The sequence below is a fragment of the Schistocerca cancellata genome, chromosome 9 (assembly GCF_023864275.1).
Source record: "Schistocerca cancellata isolate TAMUIC-IGC-003103 chromosome 9, iqSchCanc2.1, whole genome shotgun sequence".
NCBI classification, from domain to species: domain Eukaryota; kingdom Metazoa; phylum Arthropoda; class Insecta; order Orthoptera; family Acrididae; genus Schistocerca; species Schistocerca cancellata.
Window position 1 is genome coordinate 410,158,429 of NC_064634.1, and position 27,904 is coordinate 410,186,332.

Genomic DNA, 27,904 nt, shown 5'->3' on the forward strand with positions numbered 1-27,904 from the left:
ATAACTGTTCGGACATTTGCATTCTGATGTATTTTTTATCTGTGTGAAAGAGTTGTGGCACCAATCTAGAAGATAGCTATCCTCTTATTTGGGAGCAAAAATACTAACTATGACTGAAGTAGAGAAAATTTAAAGTGTAGACTGGCAATAGTAAGAAAGGTTTCTGTGATAAGAGAAACATTGAATATATGTTGGAATTATTTTTCTGAAAGTGTATGTCTGGAGTATTGCCGTGTACCAAAATGAAATAAGGAGTCAAATAGTTCAGACTAGAAGAGAATATAAGCTTCTGAAATGTAGTGCCATGGAAGAATGCCAAAAGTCATGTGAGTGGAATGGATAACTAATAAGGAAGTACTGAATCGAATGGGGAGAAAGGAAACTTATGGCACATCCTTACTAAAAGAAGAGGCCAGTTGATGGCCTACATCTTGAGGCATCAATGAATTGTCTGTTTCAAAATAAAGGGAAATTGTGTGTGCGTGCGTGCGTGCATGCAGGGGGGGGGAGGGGGAGACTAGCTTGGAGACATGTGTCAGACTGGGTTTTCAGACTAAAGACCACAACAGCAGGTATTTTTCATATCTCCCTTATTTGCAACATGGTCACAATGAATATTCTTTTTGAAACATCCTGTATGAATAAAATCGTGCCAATTTTAAAGGTAAATAATTTTTAATAAAATCTTAAGTTTTAGGTTGGCATTGTGATCTGCTTATATAGGCAAGGCAGGAATATATGGTACCATCAAGAGGAGGGCCAAAATGATACAGGCACTGGAAGATGAATTGGACAGCTTTAGGCAGCTCCACTCTGCCAGCGGACCAAGTGATGACAGATGTAAATGGTCTGTGGTTGCATTCTTAATTTAAAAGTATTTCTATACCAGCAGAATTGGCCTATCTTGTATCAGACCAGCTTTTGTTCAGGCACGTTACATGTAAATTGTGCGTAAATGAATGAGGTGTAGCCAAATAAATGTATGTGTTTACAGTGTTAAAATGTGCTTTTCTAGAAATACTGAACTGAAGGAACTATAGTGTAATTAGCAGTTGTGCTACATGTTTGATGCATTCAACAATGTTATAATTAAAAGTAATTCAGGTAGCAAATGTTTCCAGATGTGAAAAGAAAATCACATACACAGAGTGCATGTCTTTGCAAACTTTCTTTGTTAACTGATTGTGTAATGTTTTCAGATTGTTGAGCAAGGAAGGAAACATGATGAAATTTGTAATTGGCATAAGAGCATTCAACGGTATGAACAGAGCGGCATGAAAGAGAAACTTATGTCAGTTCAAGAAAGGTTGATAGAACTGGACTCTAAAAAGGAGACCCTTGCAGATAAAAACAGAAGAACGTGTGAAAACATTGATAAGCTTAAAGAAAAAATTTCAAATCAGCAGGTAAGAATTCTTCCACTTGGTACTTTTTCTGAATGTTGTATACTTTGTATTAATTATGAATGTAATGAATGATCTGTAATATGTTCTGATACTGAAATTTTGCAGCTGAAAGCAAGAGAACTTGAAGATAACAAAATATTGAAGGAGAAACAGGTAGAAGCTGAAGAACTGAAGAGTGTAATAGATAAAGTAAAACAGCGCCTCGGTAAGTTCCAAGTGAAAACCATCGAAGAAGAGAAAAGTCGTCTCTGCAGAGAAATTTCAGCTGTCAAAGAGGAGGTGAGAAATTATAGTAAAAGTATGAAAATTTGGGAACTAATAATATAATATATAAGTCTGGGGGAATATTTGCCATGTTATTTGCAGAGAGCATCAGTGAACACACTATAGAGAACATTTCAGTCAGCGCTTACATACATTGTTGAGTAGGTATACCTATTAATACCAACTAGTCATTATCAATAGCCCAAAAAGCCTTTATGGAGAACTGATAATGACCAGTCAGTCTTAATAGGAATACTCATGTATATAAGCATTGAGTGAAGTAAATTTTATAGTTTTTGGAGTTAACTGGACCACATAGTGCCTGCAAACATAATAATGAAATGGCTGTAGTAAGGAAGGTCAGTATATACACATTGTGACGAAAAGTCTTTGGACACAGATTGTTGTGTGTCCAAAGGCACAGGTGATGTAACTAATACTCAGCAGGTGTTTGTTTCACTCCATTTCAATGTCTAAACTTCATTTAAGCATTAGGAATTATGTTCTGCTAGACTGATCTCCCACAGAACTTATTTAGTGTGATATTCAGAAATATTGCCACATATATACAATGTGTTTGAGAAAGGTAGTGAAATTATTTTTATCTACCAGAGTTTTTATTTTTTTCAAACAACAGTATTGTCCCCTTCAAAGTAGTTCCATTTGGCAGCTATAAGCCAATGGAGTCTTTGTTCCTAGTCTTGGTGGCTGTGATGAAAGGCTTCAGTGAGTAGGGCCTTTAACACATTTGTCACCATCCTTTTGAATGCTCTCCAGAGTCCCAAAATGACGTTCTTGTAAGAAATTTTTCAATTTCAGGAATAGATAAACAGTAAAGACTCAGGTCAGGTGAACAGGAATGGGAGAGGGGGGGAGGAGGAAGGGGCTATGGAACAACAGGAATGCCTATTGCAGTCAAAAATCCCATGATGGAATTGGCCATGTGACATAGGGCATTGCCATTATGCAGCATCTACTGACTTCCCAGCTGGACCAAGGGGCTACAAACAGGGTCTCCTCAGTGACAGTTCAGCGAACATTGCTGCCTGTGGTCCTCTGTGGCAGGCATCTGATTCGTGCACTGATGCTGACTGCTGTTTGTCGTTAATGAAGGCTGGAATTTGCATGCCAACATTGCAACTGGACGTCCAGTGAGTAGGAGCAGGTGGCCTTTCCTGACAAACCACATTTTGTGCTCCATCAAAGTATTTGATGTGGCAGTGACATTGCCTGAACGCATATAACAGGTGTAAGTGAAATCATGTTAATTGTTGGATGTTTTTACCATCCACCTCTCACGTCCGTCGGCCGTCGTAATTTAATATATTATATATTGGTAACGTTAATTGTTACCGACTTAAGTGGTGGGCCTTAATCAAAATGATACTTCATTTTAATTTTGATTTACAATTAAACGCTTTTGTGAAGTTCCCTTTTTTTTTTTTTTACAATATTGATCTTAAGTGGAATTAGACTCGCTGAATCTTAAAACATGAGTATGTAAGTTTAACAATGGAATAAACTTTTCACATTAATTTCCTCGGCTAGTCAGTTCACTTTAAAGCAAAAAATCTTTAGTTATTAATTACAATTGCATCCCACACATGCGCGAGACTATTTCTTCTTACCTCCGTTAACCATTGCATTGTAGTCGGAGTCCTGGCTCTGGCTCTCGGCTGTGGTACTGAAAATAAGAATCTTAAAGCTACGTATTTTCTGCAGCATCGGGCGGCTGTGGAGAAAAATGAATATTATATTAATAGCGGGTGAGTTTTTTGCTTCCGCTAAATTTTGTAAGTTAATATCACCACGTAATGGCATCGTTGGCTGCATTGGCCGCTGCGATTGTTGAACTGTAAATTACTCGAATGCAGGTTAATTCAAAGGAAGGCGGACATGAAATCAGGATCACCTCTTACAAATTGAAAGTGAACAATGATATTAAATCAATATATTATCTGCTTAATTAGTACAAGTATGCTTACATTTGCCAGCACTCGCAAGATGTCCGTCTACACACAACCAAGACAAGAGAAGAAGTGAAGATGACTAAAAAATTAACAAAAGAGCATATCTTCTTGTCTCTTTAGATCATTTTGTTATATTTCTTTGCCCTCGAAACTTACACAGAGAAATTATTATAAAACGGATACATGAGAAAAATGTATATTATTCAATTTTTAAATGTCTCTTCTTTATAAATACTGTTTTCTAAGTCTTTTCATATTATTTCGCTGGGGACGCTATATTGCCCCCCCCCAAAATGTTTATGTCATAAAAAATGTTCGTGTTTTTTGACATAAATATTTACTATTTCATGTCCACAGTGTCCACAGGCAGTTTTTTTCTTTCACAGTCTACATATGTCACATCGTATGTTTTAGTCATTGTAGTTAATAATGTTTGTTGCACACAAAGTGTAATACAGATGAAGTTATTTACATAACAATATAATATACAATTGGTTACGAATATAGTCATGTACAAAAGAAAAGGACATAGAATACAATTAGTTTGATAGTTACGTTATGACCTGTTACATTGGTGCATTCATTTTGGCTGCTTCTTCTTGGGGTTGCAGCTTATGCAGTGTTCAAAGGTATACAATTACGAGTTAGTCTGTAATTTTACCAGTCCCATGGGTGTCAACTGTTTGCTCCCCATTTGGCGCGGCCGTAGGAAAACCCTGGGGAAAACCTCGGCGGAGCGACAGAGTAACTGCTTTGGTTTCTTTATGGGATGTCATTTGGGTACAGGATGTGCATACATTACGAACAAATTTTCGTTGCACTATGCAAAGAAATGAGGTCATTATAAGAATTAATATATCGTCGTTATTGATTGTGGTGTCCTTCATGATCTACACTGCGACATTTAGCTTGCGATGGCGCCAGCTGGTGTGTTCGGTGCTCAGCGTTCGCGGCAGCTGCAGAGAGGTCAACGCCCACTCAATGCCAGTGTGCCTCTCACCGACGCGGAACGACAGAATCGGCTGCACGGTTGGCGATGTGCTTCTGTCTCGGCCGGGTGTGGCGGAGTGGGATGATATCCGCCCCCCGCGCTTGTTGGCAGGAGTCAGCTCTGCTACGCATCTTCGACGTAGTACATGAAACATACACGCAACCAACGTAATATTTCCCTCCTGCTTCAGATGGTTACGCTAGTGGAAAAGAAGCATTTATTAGTGCGGCAGTTGTTGTTAAGTTTTCGCCAGTTTCCGAGTGTGAAGCCAGCATTGTCTTGCAGAATACATGACATGGATCTTCCCCCATGAATGCAGTTTGATGCGATACTGTTTCTATTACACATCAGATCGTGGTGTCTTTTTTTTCACCGCACTCGCCGGCACTGGTGAGAGTCCCAATATGAGCGTAGCACAAACATTAGCCGTTTCTGCGGTCTCTGTTTTGCAACAGTCCACGCATCGCATTCCAATCTTTTATTATTGTACTCACTGAAATTACAGTCTGTCCCAAAAATATTGACTGTGGGTTCACTTCACGTTAACAGTTCACATTTATAAGCAAATTCACAGTTTTTCGTGCGTAATATTGGCATTTGGCGTCCTCACCGCTGTTGAATGTTCAATACTAGCACTCCACTGTCCATATCACAGTTTCACATTCACAGTTTTTCACACTGCTTAAAGTAACTGTTTTGATTAGTTCACAAACACTAATGTATTTCATTCAGTCTGAACTGGATTTTGGCTCGTGCTGGATTTACCGGTCTCTTGCACTAATTACCTCATTCCATTTTCCACTTACAGAGCCGTACTTACCTTCAGACTTTTGACTATACAATTGTATTGACGTCTGATCTGAGGTAAGTCCCCATGTCATGTCTGCCTATTCATTGCGTACTTGCCCTCCAGAGCCAGACTCGATTTCACAAAACTTTGCCTCTCGCATTATTTTACACGTTTTTTAATCTAGGCCTAGCGTGCAAGTTCCTAGATTAGTGTTAGATTTGTGACTTTTGTTTACACGATAAATTCATGCAGATCTCTGCCATAGCAGATGACAATATATTTTAACAGTGCTTAGCATTAGTCGCGTTTACTAATTTGCTTTGTACCTTGTCCACAACACATGAGGTACCTTGGGTGATATACACCCTGCATTCATGTTGTTTAGTAAATTATGATTGATCATATTTCAGGATTGGTATAGACATAAATACATGGAATAATATATACACTATAATATTGAATTTCATAAGTTTCATTACTACTACAGTTGAAAAATATTCATGACACACTAATGAAAAATTCTTTCATCATTACATGCTGTTGAATTTTTTTAAAAACATTTTAAAGCATTTTTAAAAATGAAATTTGTAAAATATTCTTAAACCTATGTTTATTTTTCTTTCAAAATGCAATTTCTTAAAAATACTGTTCTTCCTCAACATCTACAAAATTGAATCACACCAATCCTGTGAGACTCATTGTCTTTACCTGTTACACTAAAATCTGAACATTTACACACAGAAAAAAAAAAATACACTCTAAACTTAACCTACTTCACACATATGTAAAAGTTGCTCTACTGAGTGAACGTCTTTAAGTCTTTGCAAGTATTTTTCTTATTTGCTTCGTAACTGTCTCCTCCTTTGATCACGGGATGGTGTAGTTTGCGTGCCAGAAAGTATCGTGAGGTACCACTTCGACGTTATAGGTGTAGCCCTCGATAACACCGGGTTTTTCCGCAAACACACTCTCATAATCTGTAAGTAGCTGAGTCAATTCGTTTTGTTGTGCTTCAGTCAAATATTCTGACTCCCTGACTTTCATGGCTATCAGTTTCCTTTTCTCCTCTCTGTCTTCAGTAATAAACTCTTTATTACATGCTTGTCTTGTACTTAAGTCAGAATATAAATTTATTACCTGTATTCCTTTGAATCTAGACTAAAAGCTCCGGCAATATTTACTGTGCACTTCCCGTGTCCTCAACAATGGCAAAATTACATGTCTACCCTCATTCATAAGGCTTACTTACCAGCACAAGAGGTCGATTTTTGTGTCTCTGTGGCGTAAAAATTCCATCCCCAGGATGCAAGCAACACCTAATCCCTTAAGTACTAGGAACGAGCGTTTCATTGCTTCATTTCCTACCGTAAACTTGACTTGCACCTGGTGCTTTATGATATGAGATTGTGCACCTATTGCACCAGTTACACGACAATTCTTCACTGGCAATACTGGTATTCTATTATTTTGACTTGAGTACTTGTAAAGATTTGCACTCATGACATTGGTTGACACACCGGTATAGACTATTATCTGTATTGGTGCTCCGTACATATCTGCTTGCAATATAGCCTGCAGAACACTTTTGTCGGTTCGGTTACATTTTTGCGGTATGTCTACAAGTTCCTTTTCTATTTTTATTCCCTCATTGTATCTCAGCATACAAAGTTTATGGCTGTAATCCGTGAATGTGCCCTCACTACACCATCCTGCAGCCAACAACGGAGAGCGTATTGTGGCTGTCTTTAGTTTAACGGATGAGCATTAGTGGGTTGACAGTTGTCTGTCACTTCCACTAACCTCACATTATGGTTCTGGTTGTTGTTGCTACTGTTGGGTTGGCCGCCCTGCCTCCCCGCCTCCCAAATGGTGTATTTTGATACTGTGTATGGCTCTGGTTTTGCGGTGGTCAGTTGTAACTTCCTGACATGTTCTGTGATGGACCTGTGTTGGCGTTCCATTGTGGCGCTGTCTTTTGTTGCCACTGTGGTGTCGGTTCATTACAACCACACCACTGGTTTCGGTTGTTCTGCCATTGCAGATTGCCGTTACCATTATATCCATTAGTCATGCATCCATCATGATGTCTCTTCCGATTTTGACGATTATAACCGTTGCCGTTATAAACAATTCCCATTGTTTGTGCCTCGATTCTGTCACCGGTGCTCTTGCTTATTCCCGTTACCATTTGGTACTAAGTTACTACCGTTACTGTTGCTGCCATTGTAATCGGCTTTTTGTTGATTACAGCCTGCATGGTTCCACTTGCTTTCGGTTTTCATGTCTTCGATCAATAAGTCAACAGAATCCACTATTTCCATGAATTGTTCTATATCATATTCCGGCACATTGATGAAATATCTTAAAATTTCACTAGGCAACTTCATTGTTATTAATCTGATTATGTCACGATCAGACATGGGCTCGTCCCAGTACCTGGTTTTGTTTATATACTTTTCAAAATATTCACGTAATGTTCCCACCTTAGGATTGTACATTTCTGAACTGTATAACTCCTTGCATAGTCTTTCTTGGACGCTATCGGACCAGAATTTTTGCAAGAATGCACCTTCAAACTGTTGCATTGTTAGACATTTTTTGGACGCGTCGGTGGCCCACAGTCCCGCATCACCTTGAATAAAGGAGACCACGAACTGTATTCTTTGTCTTTCCGTCCATGTCCTGGGAAACACATTCCTGAAGCTCAGGGTGGACATTTCATTTTTCGCTATTGAAGGGTTGGAATGTCCTCTGTTTTATCACATTGTCCTCCTTTTTGCACATCTGATTGCTACCTTTTGTGGCATTCATTACTTCGCAATGTGCGCTGCACGGTATCTCATTTTGTTCGTGCCCATAATTCCCATTAGGTTGCAGTTGCTGACTCGCACCCTGCATACCGTCAGCATTATTATAGTAATCCGTACGTGGAGTCGGATTCATCTGTCCGCCACTGTTTACATTGCTTTCCAACACAGACAGTCTCTGCGTGACCCCCTGTTGCCAATTCGGCAACTCTGCTGTCACACGGGATTTGATCTGTGTTAATTCGGCATGTAGTGCAGCAGCGTTAGCGTCAATATTTACACTCGCGACCACAGTCGCTTGTTCTACAGCTGTTTTTACGTCACTTTCAATCTTTGCAGATATCTCGCAATCCTTTACTTCTAGCCATTCATTAAATTCTTTTTCGACTTTTTGAGCTTGCACTTCCAAATATTTATCAATATTTTTCCGTGCATCTATCTCCACATTATCCACGCGGTTGGTTAAAGTCTGGATATTGTCTTCAAGCCTAGCGTGCGATGTCTGTAATTTTTGCATCTCATCGGCTAAGATTTACACAAGTTCGGGTATTTCTTTGTAAGCGTCCCACATCTCGGCAAGTTCGCTTTGGATACTGCCTAGTTTCGCTTCACTGCACTGCTCTTGCTCACTGAGCTTTTGAGTAAATTCTTTCCCTTGCTTGTGTAGCATCTGAGCCAGTTTTTCGTCTCTTTCTTTTTCCCTTTCTTTCTGTTCTCTTTGTTGCTCTTGCTCATAGAGCATCTGAGCAAATTTCTGATCTCTCTCCCTATGTCTTTCTTCTAACCTGCGCAGGAATTCTGCAAATGGGTTTGCAGTCGGTGAGCATACTGGTGCCCCGTTTAATCTAGCACTCGATTGGCCCCCCTGCCCATGCAGTGGAGATGTTGTTGTTCTATACCCATTCTGCTGTGGAGCGTCATTCACTGTCCACAGATGCCCCCCCCTCCCCCGCTCCGGAAATTATGAATTATGTTATCCGAGGCGGTGGCTTGGGATTCGTTTACGTTTTGCAATTGATCCTCATGTTCCATGTTCACAGAATTTTGTCCGTCTGGTACAGATGCTTTAGGTTGTCCTATCTTACCCATAATAAATTCACTTTAAGCCACTGATAAATCTTTAACACTGATACATACACGAATAACTATCCCCTCCAAAAATAAACACATGAACACACAAATACTCACAATTTAATTTGCACTTTACTTACTACTTTTTCACCGAAGGTATCTCATGTGCATATGGGTTCGATATTCCACACAGAGCTGCACAGGATGCTGGCACAATAGGCCTTACCTTTGTTATTTCTCTTTCACGTAATCCTTTTTCTTTTCTACACTTTTTCTTCCCCAGATCTCCTCAGGGTGTGGTTTTGTTGTTGTACATGTAAAAGAATTCATATAGGCATTAATATTTTACAACAATTAGGCGCATACATAATTACATTCATTACAATAGAAAGTATCATATTGATCGAGCCCCAAAGTTGCGGCACCAAACTCGCGTCCGTCGGCCGTCGTAATTTAATATATTATTTATTGGTAACGTTAATTGTTGCCGACTTACGTGGTGGACCTTAATCAAAATGATACTTCATTTTAATTTTGATTTACAATTAAACGCTCTTGTGAAGTTCCCTTTTTTTTAAAAAAAAACAATATATTGATCTTCAGTGGAATTAGACTCGCTGAATCTTAAAACATGAGTATATAAGTTAAACAATGGAATGAACTATTCACATTAATTTCCTCGGCTAGTCAGTTCACTTTAAAGCAAAAAATCTTTAGTTATTAATTACAACTGCGGCCCACACATGCGCGAGAGTATTTCTTCTTACCTCCGTTAACCATTGCATTGTAGTCGGAGTCTGGCTCTGGCTCTCGGCTGTGGTACTGAAAATAAGAATCTTAAAGCTACATATTTTCTGCAGCATCGGGCGGCTGTGGAGAAAAATGAATGTTATGTTAATAGCGGGTGAGTTTTTTGCTTCTGCTAATTTTTTATAAGTTGATATCGCCACGTAATGGCGTCATTGGCTGCATCAGCCGCTGCGATTGTTGCACTGTAAATTACTCGAATGCAGGTTAATTAAAGGAAGGTGGACATGAAATCGGGATCACCTCTTACAAATTAAAAGTGCACAATAATATTAAATCAATATATTATCTGCTTAATTAGTACAAATATGCTTACATTTGCCAGCACTCGCAAGATGCCCATCTACACACAACCAAGACAAGAGAAGAAGTGAAGACGACTAAAAAATTAACAAAAGAGCATATCTTGATGTCTCTTTAGATCATTTTGTTATATTTCTTTGCCCTCGAAACTTACACAGAGAAATTATTATAAAACGGATACATGAGAAAAATGTATATTATTCAATTTTTAAATGTCTCTTCTTGATAAATACTGTTTTTTTAGTCTTTTCTTGTTATTTCGCTGGGGACGCTATACACCTGATTCAGCTGTCACAGTTTTAGAATCACTTAAAGAAAAATGTATGGTCAGTAGTGCAGAAATAACCAGATGGGGGTGACTGTAATCTATAGAGTGTGGACTGGTATGTCTATGGATTCATTACTGGTGGTGCAGACAGACATTCTTGTGAAGTACTTCTGAACACATTTTCAGAAAACTGCCTTTAAGAACTATTTAGACAACTCGCATACAATGGAAACAATTTAGAGCTTGTAGCTACAAACAGGCTTGATCTTATTGATAGTATCAGTATAGAGACAGGAATTAGTGATGGTGGTCCATCATTGGGAAAATGGTTACTAATGTTAATATATCAATCAAGAATGCCAGGGAACGGTTTATGCCAGAAAAAGCAGATAAGCAGTTACTGAATGGGCAAAGTTTAATCTGATTGTAAATTGTGCTTTGGGAATGTATGTGCCAAGGAAGTGGATAAGAGCAGAAAGGATCATCTGTGGTTCAGTAACAAAATTCAGAAAAGGGTGAGGAAACAGACTATTGCAACCCTGGTTCAAAAATGAGCACACTAATGTTGACAGGGATAAGATAGTAGTAGTTTGTGTGTCCATTAGACGATCAATGCTTCAGCAAACAATAATTTCCATCATCATACCTAAGCAAAAGATCTTGTCGAAAACAAAATTCTAACCATTCATAAAATCAGGAAAGCTGAAGTTTTAAATTTCACATTTAGGAGATCATTCTTGCAAGAGGATCATACAAATACACCGTTGTTTGCCTGTCATATGACTCCCATATACAGGATGTAGAAATTGGCATCTATGACATAGAAAAGTAACTGAAAGAGTTGAAAACAAAAAAGTCGCCAGATCCTGATGAAATTCCAACTCGGTTTTACAGAGAGTACTCTTTGCCATTGGTCCCTTACTTAACGTACATTTATTGTGAATCTCTCGCCCAGCACAAAGTCTGAAGCGACTGGAAAAAAGAGCATAATTACAGACCAATATTCTTACATTGGTTCACTGCAGAATTCTTGAATACATTCTGAGATTGAACGTAATAAATTTCTTTGAGGAAGAAAAGCTTCTCCCCACAAATTGTCACAGATTTAGAAAGAATCACTCATGCAAAACTCAGCTTGTCCTTTTCTCACATGATATGCTGCAAACCATGGATGGAGGGAAACAGGCAGATTCCATATTCCTAGATTTCTGCAAAGCAATTATCATGGTGCCCCTATGCAGTCGGCTGACAAAGGTTCGAGTATACGGTTTGGGTCCCCAGATATGCAAGTCGCTCGAAGACATTTTAAATAATTTAACCCTGTATGTTGTCCTCAACAGCAAGTTTTTCTAAAAGACAAGGGCACCTTCAGGAGTGTCCCAGGAAAGTGTAATAGGACTTCTTTTATTCTCTATATACACAAATAGTGTGACGGATTGGCTGATTATAAAATTACAGTTTTTCTTCTGATGATGCTTTGGTGTACAAGATGGTGTCTTTAAGTGACTGTAAGGTTACGGTATACAGGATGACTCGGACAAAATGTCTAGTAGGTGTGGTGAATGACAGCTAGCTTTAAATGTAGAATAATGTAAATTAGTGCAGCTGAGTAGGAAAAACAGTCCTGTAACATTTGAGTACAGCATTTGTAGATTGCAGCTTGACATAGTCAGATAGATTAAATATCGAAGTGTAATATTGCACACCGATATAAAAGGGAATGAGTACATCCGGTTGATAGTAGGGAAGGCAAATGACTGACTTCATTTTATAGGGAGAGTTTTGGGAAAGTGTAGCTAGTCCATGAAGGAGATGGTATATAAACCCAGAATGAAATTTTCACTCTGTAGTGGAGCGTGCGCTGATATGAAACTTCATGGCAGATTAAAACTGTGAGCCATCCTGAGGACCTTTACCTTCACGGGCAAGTGCTCTAGGTCCTGAGTTTGAGTCTTGGTCCGGCACACAGTTTTAATCTACCTGGAAGTTTCGGTGTATAGAAAGCTTGTGCAGCCCATTCTTAAGTGCTGGTAGAGTGTTTGTGACCCACGTTAGATTGGATTAGAGGAAGACATTAAAGAAATTCAGAGGTGTACTGCTGACAAGCACGCATGTATTACGGAGATGCTTTGTGACATAACAGGACTCCCTGGAGGGAAGACAACACTCTTTTCACGAAGCACTGTTGTGGAAATTTAGAAACATGCATTTGAGGCTGACTGCATTTTATGCTACTGCCACCAATGCACATTTCACATAAGAATTATGAAGAAGAGATTTGAGAAATTAGGGTTCATATGGATCCTTTTAGACAGTCATTTCTCCCTCATTATATTTGCGAGTGGAATGGGAAATGAAATTACTAGTAGCGGCACAAGGTACTCGCCGCCATGCACTGTACAGTAGTTTGCGGAGTATGTACGTAGGTGTATGCTGTAGTAACACCCATTTATAAAACATCAGATCACCAAACCATCTGTAATTACAGACCCATTTCACTCTTTTCAATGTATTTGACCATATAGCCTATGACAGACTCTTGACTAATTTCTGATATAATTTGTTAATTACATCTCAGTTTGACTTCATAAAGAATTCTATATACAAGATCCAGCAAATATGAATGAGATGAATTATCCTGTTCATAAAACCTGTGCTTTGGCAAAGATTTAGAGTATGTGGGCTACAAGATTGTTTTTGCTAACTAAACTGTCACAGCAATCATGGCATTCCTCGTCCATGTATGGAATCTTAAATTCATAACAGAAACCAGAGTGTGACATTGACAGACTGCATTGCAGGAATAAAGCTCAACTGAGAATAGTGGAATGTAAAACATGAGTCCCACTATACTTTGGTAAAAATGACTTTGTAATGGACGTTTCAGTGAATAGTGGTAGGTGCCAGAAATCAGAGATCATTCTTCCTTGAGTGGTATGTGCCCATTAAGTTACCTGATTTTCCACATGCAAGTAGAGTCTTGCTAGCCACAACACATTGTCAAAGGCAAAGAAGGGAGTGCGCAGCAATATCTCACTCCAATCTGGAGTAAATATGTTATATTTATAGCTTCAGTACACCATATTTTGCTGCAGTTGATACTATCACCTGCAGTGCCAAAATCATTTAGGTGTTCTGTGTCTCTCTTTTGTTCACCGTTTATCAAGAACTCAGTCACAATCAGAGTTTGTATTGCATTAATATTTGCTTTAATTTTGTTTAGGTGTCTGTTGGAGGTATACTGTTCCTGACCCAGTTCTATATTTGTTTGCTGTGAGAGTCACCTTAGCCTAAAAAGTACCCCAAGTGTTATCCAATGTTTCTGTAATGTTTGGGATTGGATACACATGTGTAACTGTTCATGTATTCGAGCACCTCTAATCACATCAAAACTGTTTTGGTACTCTTATGTGTTCTGTTTTTGGTACAATCTCTATGATTGCTACCCATAGACTAATGTTTTATTCCATAATTCTATTTTGTAACTGCTGGGCGACAAGAGAATCGGCATGTTCAAGGTGAGGATGGAATAGAAAGCGTACACCTACTCCACACCATCTAATGGGGCTGACACTATCCAATACTGATTATACAATGTAGGCTTTCATGGCAATATTCTTTTAACTTCAAACTTCTAGGCTGATAGGCCTTGATTGATGTATGAAGCTTTCCACTGACATTTTGTCTCCGACTGCAGGAGACATCCTCTGAGGTAAAGTGACGAACTGCACAGAGAACTCGAGAACATGCTGATTATACAGGGTGTTACAAAAAGATACAGCCAAACTTTCAGGAAACATTCCTCACACACAAATAAAGAAAAGATGTTATGTGGACATGTGTCCCGAAACGCTTAATTTCCATGTTAGTGCTCATTTTAGTTTCATCAGTATGTACTGTACTTCCTCGATTACCCCCAGTTGGCCCAATTGAAGGAAGGTAATGTTGACTTCGGTGCTTGTGTTGACATACGACTCATTGCTCTACAGTACTAGCATCAAGGACATCAGTACGTAGCATCAACAGGTTAGTGTTCATCACGAACGTGGTTTTGCAGTCAGTGCAATGTTTACAAATGCGGAGTTGGCAGATGCCCATTTGATTTATGGATTAGCACGGGGCAATAGCCGTGGCACGGTACGTTTGTATCGAGACAGATTTCCACAACGAAGGTGTCCCGACAGGAAGACGTTCGAAGCAATTGATCGGCGTCTTAGGGAGCACGGAACATTCCAGCCTATGACTTGCGACTGGGGAAGACCTAGAATGACGACGACACCTGCAATGGACGAGGCAATTCTTTGTGCAGTTGACGATAACCCTAATGTCAGCATCAGAGAAGTTGCTGCTGTACAAGGTAACGTTGACCACCTCACTGTATGGAGAGTGCTACGGGAGAACCAGTTGTTTCCGTACCACGTACAGCGTGTGCAGGCACTATCAGCAGCTGATTGGCCTCCACGGGTACACTTCTGCGAATGGTTCATCCAACAATGTGTCAATCCTCATTTCAGTGCAAATATTCTCTTTACGGATGAGGCTTCATTCCAACGTGATCAAATTGTAGATTTTCACAATCAACATGTGTGGCTGACGAGAATCCGCACGCAATTGTGCAATCACGTCATCAACACAGATTTTCTGTGAACATTTGGGCAGGCATTGTTGGTGATGTCTTGATTGGTCCCCATGTTCTTCCACGTACGCTCAGTGGAGCACGTTATCATGATTTCATACGGGATACTCTACCTGTGCTGCTAGAACATGTGCCTTTACAAGTACGACACAACATGTGGTTCGTGCACAATGGAGCTCTTGCACATTTCAGTTGAAGTGTTCGTACGCCTCTCAACAACAGATTCGGTGACCGATGGATTGGTAGAGGCGGACCAATTCCATGGCCTCCATGCTCTCCTGACCTCAACCCTCTTGACTTTCATTTATGGGGGCATTTGAAAGCTCTTGTCTACGCAACCCCGGTACCAAATGTAGAGACTCTTCGTGCTCGTATTGTGGACGGCTGTGATACAATACGCCATTCACCAGGGCTGCATCAGCGCGTCAGGGATTCCATGCGACGGAGGGTGGATGCATGTATCCTCGCTAATGGAAGACATTTTTAACATTTCCTGTAACAAAGTGTTAGAAGTCACGCTGGTATGTTCTGTTGCTGTGTGTTTCCATTCCATGATTAATGTGATTTGAAGAGAAGAAATAAAATGAGCTCTAACATGGAAAGTAAGCATTTCCGGACACATGTCCACATAACATATTTTCTTTCTTTGTGTGTGAGGAATGTTTCCTGAAAGTTTGGCCATACCTTTTTGTAACACCCTGTATAGGCAATGCAGATGGCGCCACTGTCCATCACGTGGTGTCGGCTATGAGACTGTCTCTGGTTATGTCAACATTCTCGATTAAAGGTAATAGATTGTCACACTTCCAGTGCAATGCTGACATCCAAATTATATCCAATATAACACCTTTCTTTTTCCTGTTAAAATTATTACTATGTTTATCAATCTCGATAGCCTCTCTATACGTGCTCGCGTAGTAATGCGAGATTTTAGGTATGATGCTTATCTCGCTGAATTTTATTTCATGATTACTTTCTTGGAAAACATGTTTTGCTACAGCCAATTTATCCATGTGACCCAGGCGGCAATTCCTCTTATGTTCAACAAGACGGGTGTTAATACTTCTCTTTGTGATTCCGATATAAAGCTGCCCGCAGCTACAAGGAATTTTATATAACCTCGGTGTAGCCAACGGATGTCGTAGATCTTTTGCCGATCTTAAATATTCTTTTATTTTTTCCGGCGGGTCTAAAAATAGTTTCCACCCCATACGTGCTTAACACTTTCCCAATGCAATCTGTGACCATACTAATGGACGGAAAAAAATGTTGCCATTCGGCGGCTGTTCATTGTTGCTCCTAATTCTCTGCCTAGAGCGAAGTGCTCGATCTATCTCCTTGCTAGCACTTCGCTCCAGGCAGAGGATCAGGAGCAATGACGAACAACAGCGGCCCAACAGCAGGCTCTAGGCATAGAATCAGGAGCAACGATGAACAACAGCTGCCCAGTGGCAAGGTTTTTCTTCTGTTCATTAATAAGGTTATTATTATGTGCACATGTATACAGAGGCTATCAAAATTGATAAACACCATGATTATTTTAACAGGAAAGAGGAAGGTGTTAAATTGGATAAAATTTGGATATCAGCATTGCACCAGAAGTATGACGATCAATTACTTGCAATTGAGAATGTTGGCATTACCAGACAGTCTCATAGCTGACGCCACATGATGGACAATGGCGCCTTCTGCATTGTCTATATAATCAGCACTTCCTCGAGTTCTCTTTGTAGTTCAGCGCATTACCTCAGAGGATATCTCCTGCAGTTGGAGACAAAACATCAGGGTCAAGTTTTATACATCGACCATGGCCTATCATCCCAGAAGTTTTAAGTGAAGAGTATCCAATACTGTCAACTCAAGCTGTAACACCAATGTATGCAGTCCACTTAAATTATATAAAACTTCCACTGTCATTTGTATGGTTACTGAAATTGCTGTAAGAACACAGTGAATTGCTCAGTGTTGCTCACAAAACATTCATTGTAACTTCTTTTGTTTTACTACATTCTACCACTCTGGGGATGGATGTTTACTTCCATCAGTATTTATTTTTTACCGTCATATGACAAGCAGCCCTTGTCAGACTGAGGTATTGTATGTAAGTGGCAATTATTTTGCTATAAGCTAGCAGTTGAAAGTGGTGTGTGTGTGTGTTTTTTTTTTTTTTTTTAAAGGAACATGCAGAAGTAACTTCTTCAACCTCTCTTCCTCACTCTCTCAAGGGAAACAATGTAACTACATTTGAAAGCTTAAGAAAAGAGAAGTGCCTTGGTATAACAAAAACCAATATTTACAGGGAAACTTATCACAAAAACTGTGTCTGGCAACAAACCACCACCCATTCTAATAGCTAGTATAATTAATTTTCTACATGAAAGTGTATTGGCAACATTCAGATAAAACTTTGTATTGGTGTTCAGATCAAAGAACACCATTGACTGATGAGAAAAAATGAACGGAAGTACCGTTTCATCAGTAATCTGAGGTAAGAATTTGGGCTAGCTTAAATTTAACATTTAATAATAGCGATCCTCAGTAAGGTATTTCTGACAGAACACAGGGGGCTCGCTGCTCTTTGGCGGGTTTGCACTTGGCGACCACGGAATCCCAGTCTTTGCAGCATCTCTTCCCTTCTGTGCTGCATGTCTATCCTCTTGCTATTCTTTTTCCCCTGTCTTGGGGAACATCCTTCCTCCGTTTGGGCGTGTGAGGATCCTCTTTTTCTTCTTGCTCCCTGTGCACTCCTAAAGGCCGGGAGTTCTGAATTCTTCCCGTGGTGTTATTTATGCTAGGCTGTTTGATGGTCTGACCGAGGCAGAAATTCTAATGTACCTCTCTGATCAGGGTGTCATTGCAGTCCATTGGGTGATGAGAAAGGTAGACGCCTCCATAGTGTTCACATGCACTCTTTTTCTTACTTTTGGTAGGCTGATGCTTCAGTCCAAGATCAAAACACGCTATTAAGTTATCCTAGTTCGACTGTACATTCCGAACCCGATGCGCTGCTAACAGTGTCATCTCTACAACCACACTCGAATGTCTTGTTGACACCCGTCAAAATGTGTAACCAGTGGATGAGATTGTCCGCCTCTTTCTCCCGTTGTATCAACTGCAGTGACAACCAAGCCGCCACCTCTCGAGATTGTCCTGTGTATCTCGATGAGCAGGCTGTCCAGGACATCTTGGTAAAGGAAAAGTGCCTTAGCCGGTCGCTCACAAGTTGTTGGCTAGTTTGAAACCCTGCATTCTACCATCTGGCACTTACAGTACATGGACATGGTCATGCTGACATGCAAACTCAAATTCAGCACTGCACTTGTGAAATCTCCCAGTGTCATGATAGCATTGCCGTCTCCTTGTCCAGTTCTGCGACAAGCCACCAGATTTTCGCCTCTTGGGCCGAAGTCACCTGCTACACAACCGGCAGGATGGAAATGACAGAAGGTATACTCCCTCAAAGACTTCCTACATCCCTTCACCCAACAACCATCTGAGTCCTACTTGCCCAACCAGAAAGACTCCAAAAAGTCAAACAAAGGCAAACGATCTTCTCCTTGGTTGACTCGGAGATCATCTTCGATGGTGTCGCCAAGAAATACCCTCGCATGGCCAACCTCTGTGTCGCCAGTGCGCACCACCAACCATATTTCTGTCCTGGGCTCCACAGATCGACAGAGGAAGAATGCCGATGCCTCTGCAGCTCTCATATAGCATGATCCTCCAGTGAGTGTTTGAAGGCTGGCACTCCGCAGCTGCCGAGGAATTTCTTCCCAGTCCATTTTGATTTTCCCCCTGAGGATGGCATTCCATCTCATGGGGGAGTCGTGCTGTTCATCAACCCATCTCCCTGACTACCAGCCTTCAAGCTGTTGCAGTTCACCCTTTCCTTCTTCACTTGACCTTTTCCCTTTGTACCGCTTACATCCCTCCATCATTCGATGTCGCCAGGCCAGACTTCCTCCAGCTTATTGGGCAGCTGCTTCACCCCTTTTGCTGCTCGGTGAGTTTAATATGCACAATTCCCTTTGGGGTTCTGCCAGAACCTATCCTCTTGGCTGATCTCCTCAATCAACTTAACCTCCTGTGCCTTAACACAGGAGCACCCACGTTCCTTTCAGACTCCACGCACACCTATTCCCATTTGGACCTATCTTTGTGTCCTGCCCAACTTGCCCGTAGTCTCAAGTGGTCTGTTCTCTCTGACACATACTCAAGTGACTATTTCCCGTATGCTATCTGTTTACTGAGTCCTACCTCACCTACATGCGCACCCAGATGTCAGCTTTCTAAAGCAACTGGATGCTTTACTCCTCCCTCTCGACCTTCAACGAACATTTGCCCAGCTGTGATGATCAGGTAGAATATCTTACAAATGTTATCCTTATCATCACAGAATGTTCCATTTCTTGCACTTCCTGTTTTCCACGCTGCATCCTGGTCCCTTGGAGGCCGCAAAGATGTGCTCTCCGCATTTTTAACCATCATCCTACGGTGGGAAACTGCATTCATTATGAACACCAGCGTGCACAGTGTTGTCACGTTCTTCGGGATAGCTAGCTGGATTTCATTCACTAGTTCTTTTAACAGTTCCACTCCTTCTTCCGTCATGTAGGCCAACCTCCAACGGCTCTCTGGGACCAATATCCATTCCCCAATTTTCGGCGCTGCAGTAGCAGACAGTTTCATAGTGGACACTATTGCTATCTCTAACAGCTTGGGCTGCCATTTTGCGGAGATTTCGACCTCCTCCCATTATCACCCTGCCTTCATCCATAGGAAACGAGCAGAGGGGGCTTGAGTGATGCCTCTCTCTTCTCAGAATCGTGAATGCTACAATTCTGCCTCTACTGTGAGGTAGCTAGCTCTTGCTCTCACTTTATCCCGATCTTCTGCCCCAGGGCCAGACGATTTTCATATTCAGATGTTGCGACACATTTCTCTTGTGGACAAGCACTTTCTGCTTCATACGTACAACCACATCTGAACAGAGAGCACATTTCCCAGTAGTTGGCATGAAGCCGCCGTCATACCCATACCTAGGCCCATTAAGGAGAAACACCTTTCTTCTAGGCACAGTCCCCATTTCTCTCATCAGCTGTGTTTGCAAGGCGATGGAACATATGATTTGTGCCCAGTTGGTGTGGTGGCTCGAGCCTTGCAGTTTACTAACCACTGTACAGTGTGGATTTATAGCGTGGCATCCTGCAGTTGACCATCTCGTCACTTATTCACCCATGTAATGAATGGTTTTCTGTGGAAATCCCAGACTGTGGCCGTATTTTTTGATTTGGAGAAAGCCTATGACACCTGCTGGAGGACTGGTATCCTCCGTAATCTCTACACGTGGGACTTCCATGGCAACATGCCTTGTTTCCTTCAGGAATTTTTAAAAGTCCAAGTAACCAAGGTACATGTGGGTCCTACCTTACTGGACACCTTTTTTCAGGAACACGGTGTGCCTTATGGTTCTGTCCTGAGCATTGTCCTCATTGCTATCACCATTAACCCTATAATGGCCTGTCTCACAGCGGGCATCTCCGGCTCCCTTTTCATTGACGATTTTGCCATCTATTGCAGTTTTCCATGGACTTGTCTCATTGAGCAGCATATTCAGCGATGTCTCGATCGTCTTCATTCATGGAGCATTGATAGTGACATTTGGCCATGCAGTTGGCTTCTTCCACCGTATTTACTTACATCTTGGACTGTTGCTCTGCCATTCATTGAAACTTTGAAATTCCTGGGGCTCACACTCGATAGGAAACTTTCTTGGTCCTCCCATGTGTCTTATCTGGCAGACCACTGTCTCCAATCCCTCAATGTCATACGTGTCCTCAGTGGTACTTCCTGGGGAGCAGATCAAACCCCCCCTCCTCTGTCCATTTGAACCTAAACTATGGGTGTTTCATTTATACATCTGCATGTCCGACCCTCTTATGCCGTCTCAATACTAGCCACCATCGTGGCATCCATTTGGCCTCGGGCACCTTTTACACTAGCCCGGTTGAGAGTCTATGCAGAAGCCGACGAACTACCACTGTCCTACTGGTGTGACTTTCTCTTCAGAAAATAGGCCTGCCGTTTGTCTGCCATGCGTGGCCACCCCCCTACGCCTCCTTCTTCGATGACTCGTTTGATCGCTGGTATGGGGCACGTCCCTCTGCTTTGTAACCTCCTGGAGTTTGCTTTCGGCTCTTGCTCTGGCAGTTTAACTTCATGATACCTGCCACGTTCCCCTTAGGGCTGAACCCTTCACCCCCTAGCCCTCAAGTGGCAGCCCATTTACATCTTGGCCTTCATTCGCAACCCGAGGACACTACTCTAGCCTCACTCTATCTTTGTAAGTTTCACAACTTTTGCATGGAACTTCGTAATAGTACCTTTGTGTACACGGATGGCTCTCGGATTGAGTGTGGTGTCGGATATGCCTTTGTCATTGGCACTGACGATTTTTGGTATCTGCTTAAGGAACACTGCAGGGGAGCTCTTTGCCTGTATCAGGCCATGCAGTACATCGGGTGACACAGGCTTTTCAATTGCATCATCTGCTCTGACACTCTGTGCCCTTCAGAGCCTCTGTGTGCTGTACACCGTCCATCCGTTAGTGCAACAGAGCCAGAAGAGCTGTCACTTGCTCACTCTTGAGCGACCATTGTGCTATTTATGTGGGTTCTTGGTCACATTGGTCTGATGGGGAACAAAGCCACTGATGCTGCTGTCAAGGCTGCACTCCTCGTACCTTGGCCTGCTAGTTCCATTCCCTCCGATGATCCATGTGTTGCCGTCTGTCATCTGGTGGTGTCACTTTGGCATCACCACTGGTCCTACCTTCATGGGAAGAAGCCCAGCATTATTAAGCCTCTCCCATCATCTTGGACGACCTCCTCTCGGCCCTCTCGCTGTGAGGAGATCATTTTAGCTTGGTTGCGTATCGGCCACCAACCTTTTAGCAATCACCATGTGTCAAGTGGTGCTCCCCCATCGCTTTGTGCTCAACCTTTGATGGTCTGCCATTTCCTGACGGAATGACCTTTTTTTACCCACTTACATACTCGTTTGTGTTTGCTGTCAGATTATTGGCCGTTTTAGCGAATGATGCGCGGGCTGTTGACCACGTTTTACTTTTTTTCCATTGTAGCAATATCGTAAAGGCCATTTAATGTTTAGTTCAGGACCTCCGTTTCTCTATGACGTATTTTATAGACCTTTCCCCACGTCCCTGTTTGTAGCTGTCTTCTCTTCCGTGGATTGGAATTAACTCCTCTCTGTCTTTGTGGTCTACAGTTATGGAATGGGCGTGTATGACCCTACTTGTTTTTGTGCCCTAAAACAAAACAAAACAAAACAAAACAAAAGGACAATATCAACTAGCTAAAACAAAAAAAGAAAAAGGAAGCTAAAATGTACCACGTCAGAAGACACTAAAAATGGTGAAGTATATGTTCTTGTGGCTTGGGATAAGCTTAAATTACCTCTTCTTGTAGGTGAACTATCAAAAATGTGTGTAAAAAAAGGGGGGGGGGATATGAGACTGTCACTATGTCACTTCTACACTACATACATAGAGATTAAATAGTTAAAATAGAGGGCTGTCTATCATATGACAGTAAAAGATACATACTGATGGAAGTGGAGTAAACCTCCATTACCGGGGTGGCAGATGCAGTAAAACAAAAGAAGTTATAATGAAAGTGTAAGAATGAATGTTTTGAGAACAACAACACTGAGCAACTCTTTGCATTCCTATAGTCTGATAGGAACTTCAGTAACCATACAAATGACAGTGAAAGTTCTACATAAATTAAGTGGATTGCATCCATTGGTGTTATAGCCTGTTGCACCAATAACAGAGCCGACAGTGTTGGAAAGTGACACCCCCATTAGATGGTGGGGAGCAGGTATAACTTTGCCATTTTGATCTCATGCATGCTGACTGACTCTCTAGGCACCCTGCAGTTATAAAATGGAATAAAGTGTTAGTCCATGGGTAGCAATGGTAGAGGCTGCACCAAAAAGAGAACACATAACAGAAACAAAGCCTATCAGTTTTGATGTGATTAGGGGTGCCTGAATTTATGAGCAGTTACAGATGTGTATCCAATCCCAAACATTACAGAAACATTGGATAACTTGGGACAATGCAGGTATGGTGCAACAATGGATGGATCTATGGAGTGGAGTATATTGTCCAAAAATAGCTTTACTGTTCCATCAGCCACTGCCAGTAGTTTCAGGTGTTATTGTGGTTAAAAAATCCACCAATCACATTTCAAAATTTATTAGATGGCATATTGTGATGGTTAAACCCGAACGAATACGTGGCTAATTTGTATGACAGTATCATGTTTTTGAAAAACTTACAGGTTGAGGGAAGTGTTCAGACAATTGCGCACAGCACATCTAATGTTTAGTCTCAAGAAATTGCATTTCACTTTAAGCCAAGTCCACTCTGGCCGCGCCACCAAAAACCAAGAAAAAGAGTTTCGGCATGGCTAGTGTGTTCATCAAACTGCGTTACTCCGCACAACAAGAGAAAAGTTCTGTGCCTATCGGTACATCAGAGAAAACTGCTCATGCGTACGTGGCTCTGTTTGGTTGGCCAGGGTGTATATGCCCTGGAAAATCTGGGAAAAACATGGGAATATTTTCTTACAGGGGAAATCTAGGAGTTCCAGAAATAGTTTTCAGCTAAATTTTTGTAATTTTGATGGGTAAAAACTGATACTCTAACAAAAAATTTTACTTTATCCTGCCACTGCATAATAATACTGCAGCAATAAAACATAAATGGGAGAATAACGCCAAAATAAAACTTTACTTGCAAAGAAAATGTGTCATTTACAGCAACAAAACACAATTCACCCACAAGCGTCTGCTAACAGCAAAATGTCTCAAAGGCTTTGGGACAAACAATTTGCGATACTTCATTCCAACAAACTGTTTTGAATGCGTCTTTCTCATGGGCCTCATTTTCATGAGCGCGACATCACAACTGTTTACATTTCTAACAGCTCATGGGAAAATATTGCGAATGGTGATTACACAAGCATTACTTTCAAAATAAATTTTCTTTTATGCAAGATGAATTGTGTTACATGTGACAATGTCCGATGAATTTATTGAATCACCGAGCATTAGTCTCTGATTCAAAACTTAACACTGAGGACCAGCCACTTAGAAAAATTTCGGGCCCAGAAGACGAGCTATTTATGCTGTTTTTTAAAATTTTATTGAAATTTTTATTTTGAAATATCTTAAAAATTAACACACATTAAAAAAGGCCAAGTTTCAGGGTTGGTTCTTCATATTTATTTTAGTTCTTTCACAGATTACAAATTATACAATAACGATGGCAAAAAGTATAATTACCTTTGAAAAAAGTGTGAAGTGATTCTGTGCAATTTCACACGTAACTGGCTTTACTACAGGAAAAGTCAAAGTGATTGACATAACATGTATTCAACCAGATAACCCACGAAATTCACAATGCACAGCAGTGAAATTTATAAGTGTGCTTGTCAGAAATGTTCAGCTGCCGCAATTGAGGCTGGTGCTTTTAGGATACTGCCTAACCACATTTTCGAGTGGGGGGGGGGGGGGGGGGGGGGATTTCTAACAATCAATATTATATGTGAAAGCTTAGTTTTTCTTGTGGTTGTTCTGTAAGTATGTGAATTTAAACCATTAACTTTTTCTGTTTGTGTGTTCGCACTATGTAAAGGTGACCCCACTCAGCTGCATCCTTGACAAGCATGCTTGCACAAGTGTGGTCAAGCAAGCATGCACAAATTCCTAGCACCTACACACAGTTCAAGCATGCTTGTACAAGCATAAGCATTAGTTAGTTTATCAGAAAGTGTCAAGCTCAGATGACAGTATGTTGGCTCCGGCAACCTTTTTGCTTGTGTTACGGAAAAAAAGATAAAATGTGATATGTGGAGTAAGCAGCAATTAGAGAAATGAAAACATTATTCCTATGTTAACTATTCAGGGTAGACATGCTATGGAAACTATCTCACACTACTGTTGATTTTCTTGTCTCTTCCTTTGTGTAATACAGTGGTGTCCAAAATTAAAGCAACAAACGGAAATTTTGCAAGGTTGCATTTATTTTGTCACACTACAGAATAAACTGTCAAGAAAATAGAACATAAACAACTGCAACATGCATAATGGCAGACAGAAATGTTCTTCGTTTCTTCTAATTTAACGGATTTGGATACACATTTTGACAACTGATTAATGGGCTCAGTATGGGGTGCGATAACCTCTGGCAGCAATACAGATCTGACTACGGGTCATGTGTGTGATGTAATCAGTCTAATGTTGAGGCAGTAACACCCATTCTTCCTTAGAGCTGCTCACAGTCTTGGAGAGTGGTAGGTGAATGCTGACGTGATGCAAGCCATCTCCCTAGTGCACCCCAGACATCACTCTATGGGATTCAAGTCAGGAGAGTGAACAGGCCATGCCATGCATGCAATATCTTCCATTCCCAAAAGAACATCAACCACCCGTGTTCTGTGAAGTCGAGCATTATTGTCCATCAATAAGCAGTCTGGATCCACAGCACTTCGCAGCAACCGCAAATGAGGTCCCAAGATCTTGTCCTGGTACCTGACAGCGGTTAAATCTTGCCAATCCACCCGTACAATTTTATGAAGAGGGTTTTAAGTTGTCAACATAATCCCTGCCCACACCATTAGGGATCCTTCTCGATATCGACCTCTTTCCGCAGTGTTTGGGACCTGAAATAGTGTTCCACATTCCCTCCAGGTGCGAATCCATCAAGAATCAATCTTCAGACTAAATTGGGATTCATCTGTGAAAACAATATTGGTCCACTGTTTGACCACCCAGGTGCCGCGTGGGATTAGCTGAGAGGTCTATGGCGCTGTAGTCATGGAGTGTGCGGCTGGTCCCGACGGAGGTTCGAGTCCTCCCTCGGGCATGAATGTGTGTGTTTGTCCTTAGAATAATTTAGGTTAAGTAGTGTGTAAGCTTAGGGCTGATGACCTTAGCAGTTAAGTCCCATAAGATTTCACACACATTCTCTCCCCCTACACGTGACCCCCAGCCCCCGCCCCCTTGGGGGCCAACTTTTAAATCTTAAATGGAAACCCACATTTTTTATTGCAGATTCGGATTCTCCATAAAAAAAGTAATAAAGTTTTGTCTGAAACATTTTTTAAACCATTGACAGATGATGCTGAAATCGAGGAAAATTAAAATTGGGGAAGAACTCTGATTTATTTAGAATGATCCCAGAAGGATGCATCAGATCGATACAAAATGTGCACCAATTCTCTCATTACACCGAATTAAGCTTTTTTTTTTTTTTTTTTTTTTTTTTTTTTTTTTTTTTTTTTTTTTTTTTTTTTTTTACAAAATGTATCCTACCCACCACAGTTTTTGATGGAAGGAGGCAGAATGGTATTAAAATCTCGTTAGGGAACTCTTCACAATTGCATTACTCAACCGACTGGCGCTACCATGGCCAAACTGTGAACTATGGCTCAGTATAAAGGTCGGTGCAATGCAATCAGACATCACTTCACTTTTAGATTGTTAACCGTAAACATCAATTGACGAAAGTAAATTATTCTTTAGCGAAACATGGCTCGCTATCCTCCTACAGAGACTGTTGATATGATATTAATTTTAGGTGAATGCCATAACAATTATGCTGCAGCTGCACAATTGTATGTGGATTGTTTCTCAAACAGATGACATCCAAGCAAAAACATTATTCTGAATTGCACTCAATGAGCTCGAAGAGGATACGTGCGCCGTCCACCTCATCATCGCGAATGCAATGGAAATGACAGTCGTACCCTTACCATTCTCGTCTTTGTTCAACTGGATCCCGAAATTAGTAGTCGTGCGACTCAAAGACAAACGGGAATACCAAAATCAACTGTTTTCAGGATTTTGAAGGCACATAAATATTGTGCATATCATATCACACTGACACAGACATTAACGCCGAAAGATATGCAAAGACGTGTGCATTTCTGCCAATGGGCCTTGGAAATGATACGAGGTGCCAATGATTTTTTCAGATACGTTATGTTCACCAATGAACCCACATTCAAAAACATTGGCGAATTAAATCGACATGATTGTCATTATTGGTCCCCTGTCAATCCACACTGGCACAGACCCGTTGACAATCAACACAAATGGTCATTAATAGTTTGGTGTGGAATTTTAAACAGTTACTTGATAGGACCATATTTTTTTGACCGAAATATTACTGGGGAATCTTACTTACAACTTCTCTGCGATGATTTGTTGGAGTTAATGGAAGGTGTTGATTCAGAAACAAGGCAATGAATGCGGTTCCAACAGGACGGAGCAGCTCCCCCTTATGCTAAAAATGCGCGGAACGTTTTAAATTTACAGTACCCTCGTTAGTGGATAGGACATAGTGGACCAATTCAGTGGCCTCCACATTCACCAGACCTAACATCTGATTTTTTTCTTGTGAAGTTATTTAAAAAATATTGTTTATGAAAGACAGCCCACAACCCGAAACGATGTGGAGCAATGCATTCGAAGAGTGTGTGCAGCCGTACCACGAGATGT

At 41.0% G+C, this 27,904-nt stretch overlaps 1 protein-coding gene across 1 annotated transcript in view; it reads left to right on the plus strand.

Moving 5' to 3' along the window:
• The window catches only part of LOC126100446 (DNA repair protein RAD50), a 270,875-nt gene that overhangs the window by 203,483 nt on the left and 39,488 nt on the right, over window positions 1–27,904 (plus strand). Inside the window, exons 20-21 of the mRNA XM_049911053.1 lie at window positions 1,200–1,406; window positions 1,512–1,685. Coding sequence (XP_049767010.1) covers window positions 1,200–1,406; window positions 1,512–1,685 — 381 coding nt within the window. The remainder of the gene's footprint in view (window positions 1–1,199; window positions 1,407–1,511; window positions 1,686–27,904) is intronic.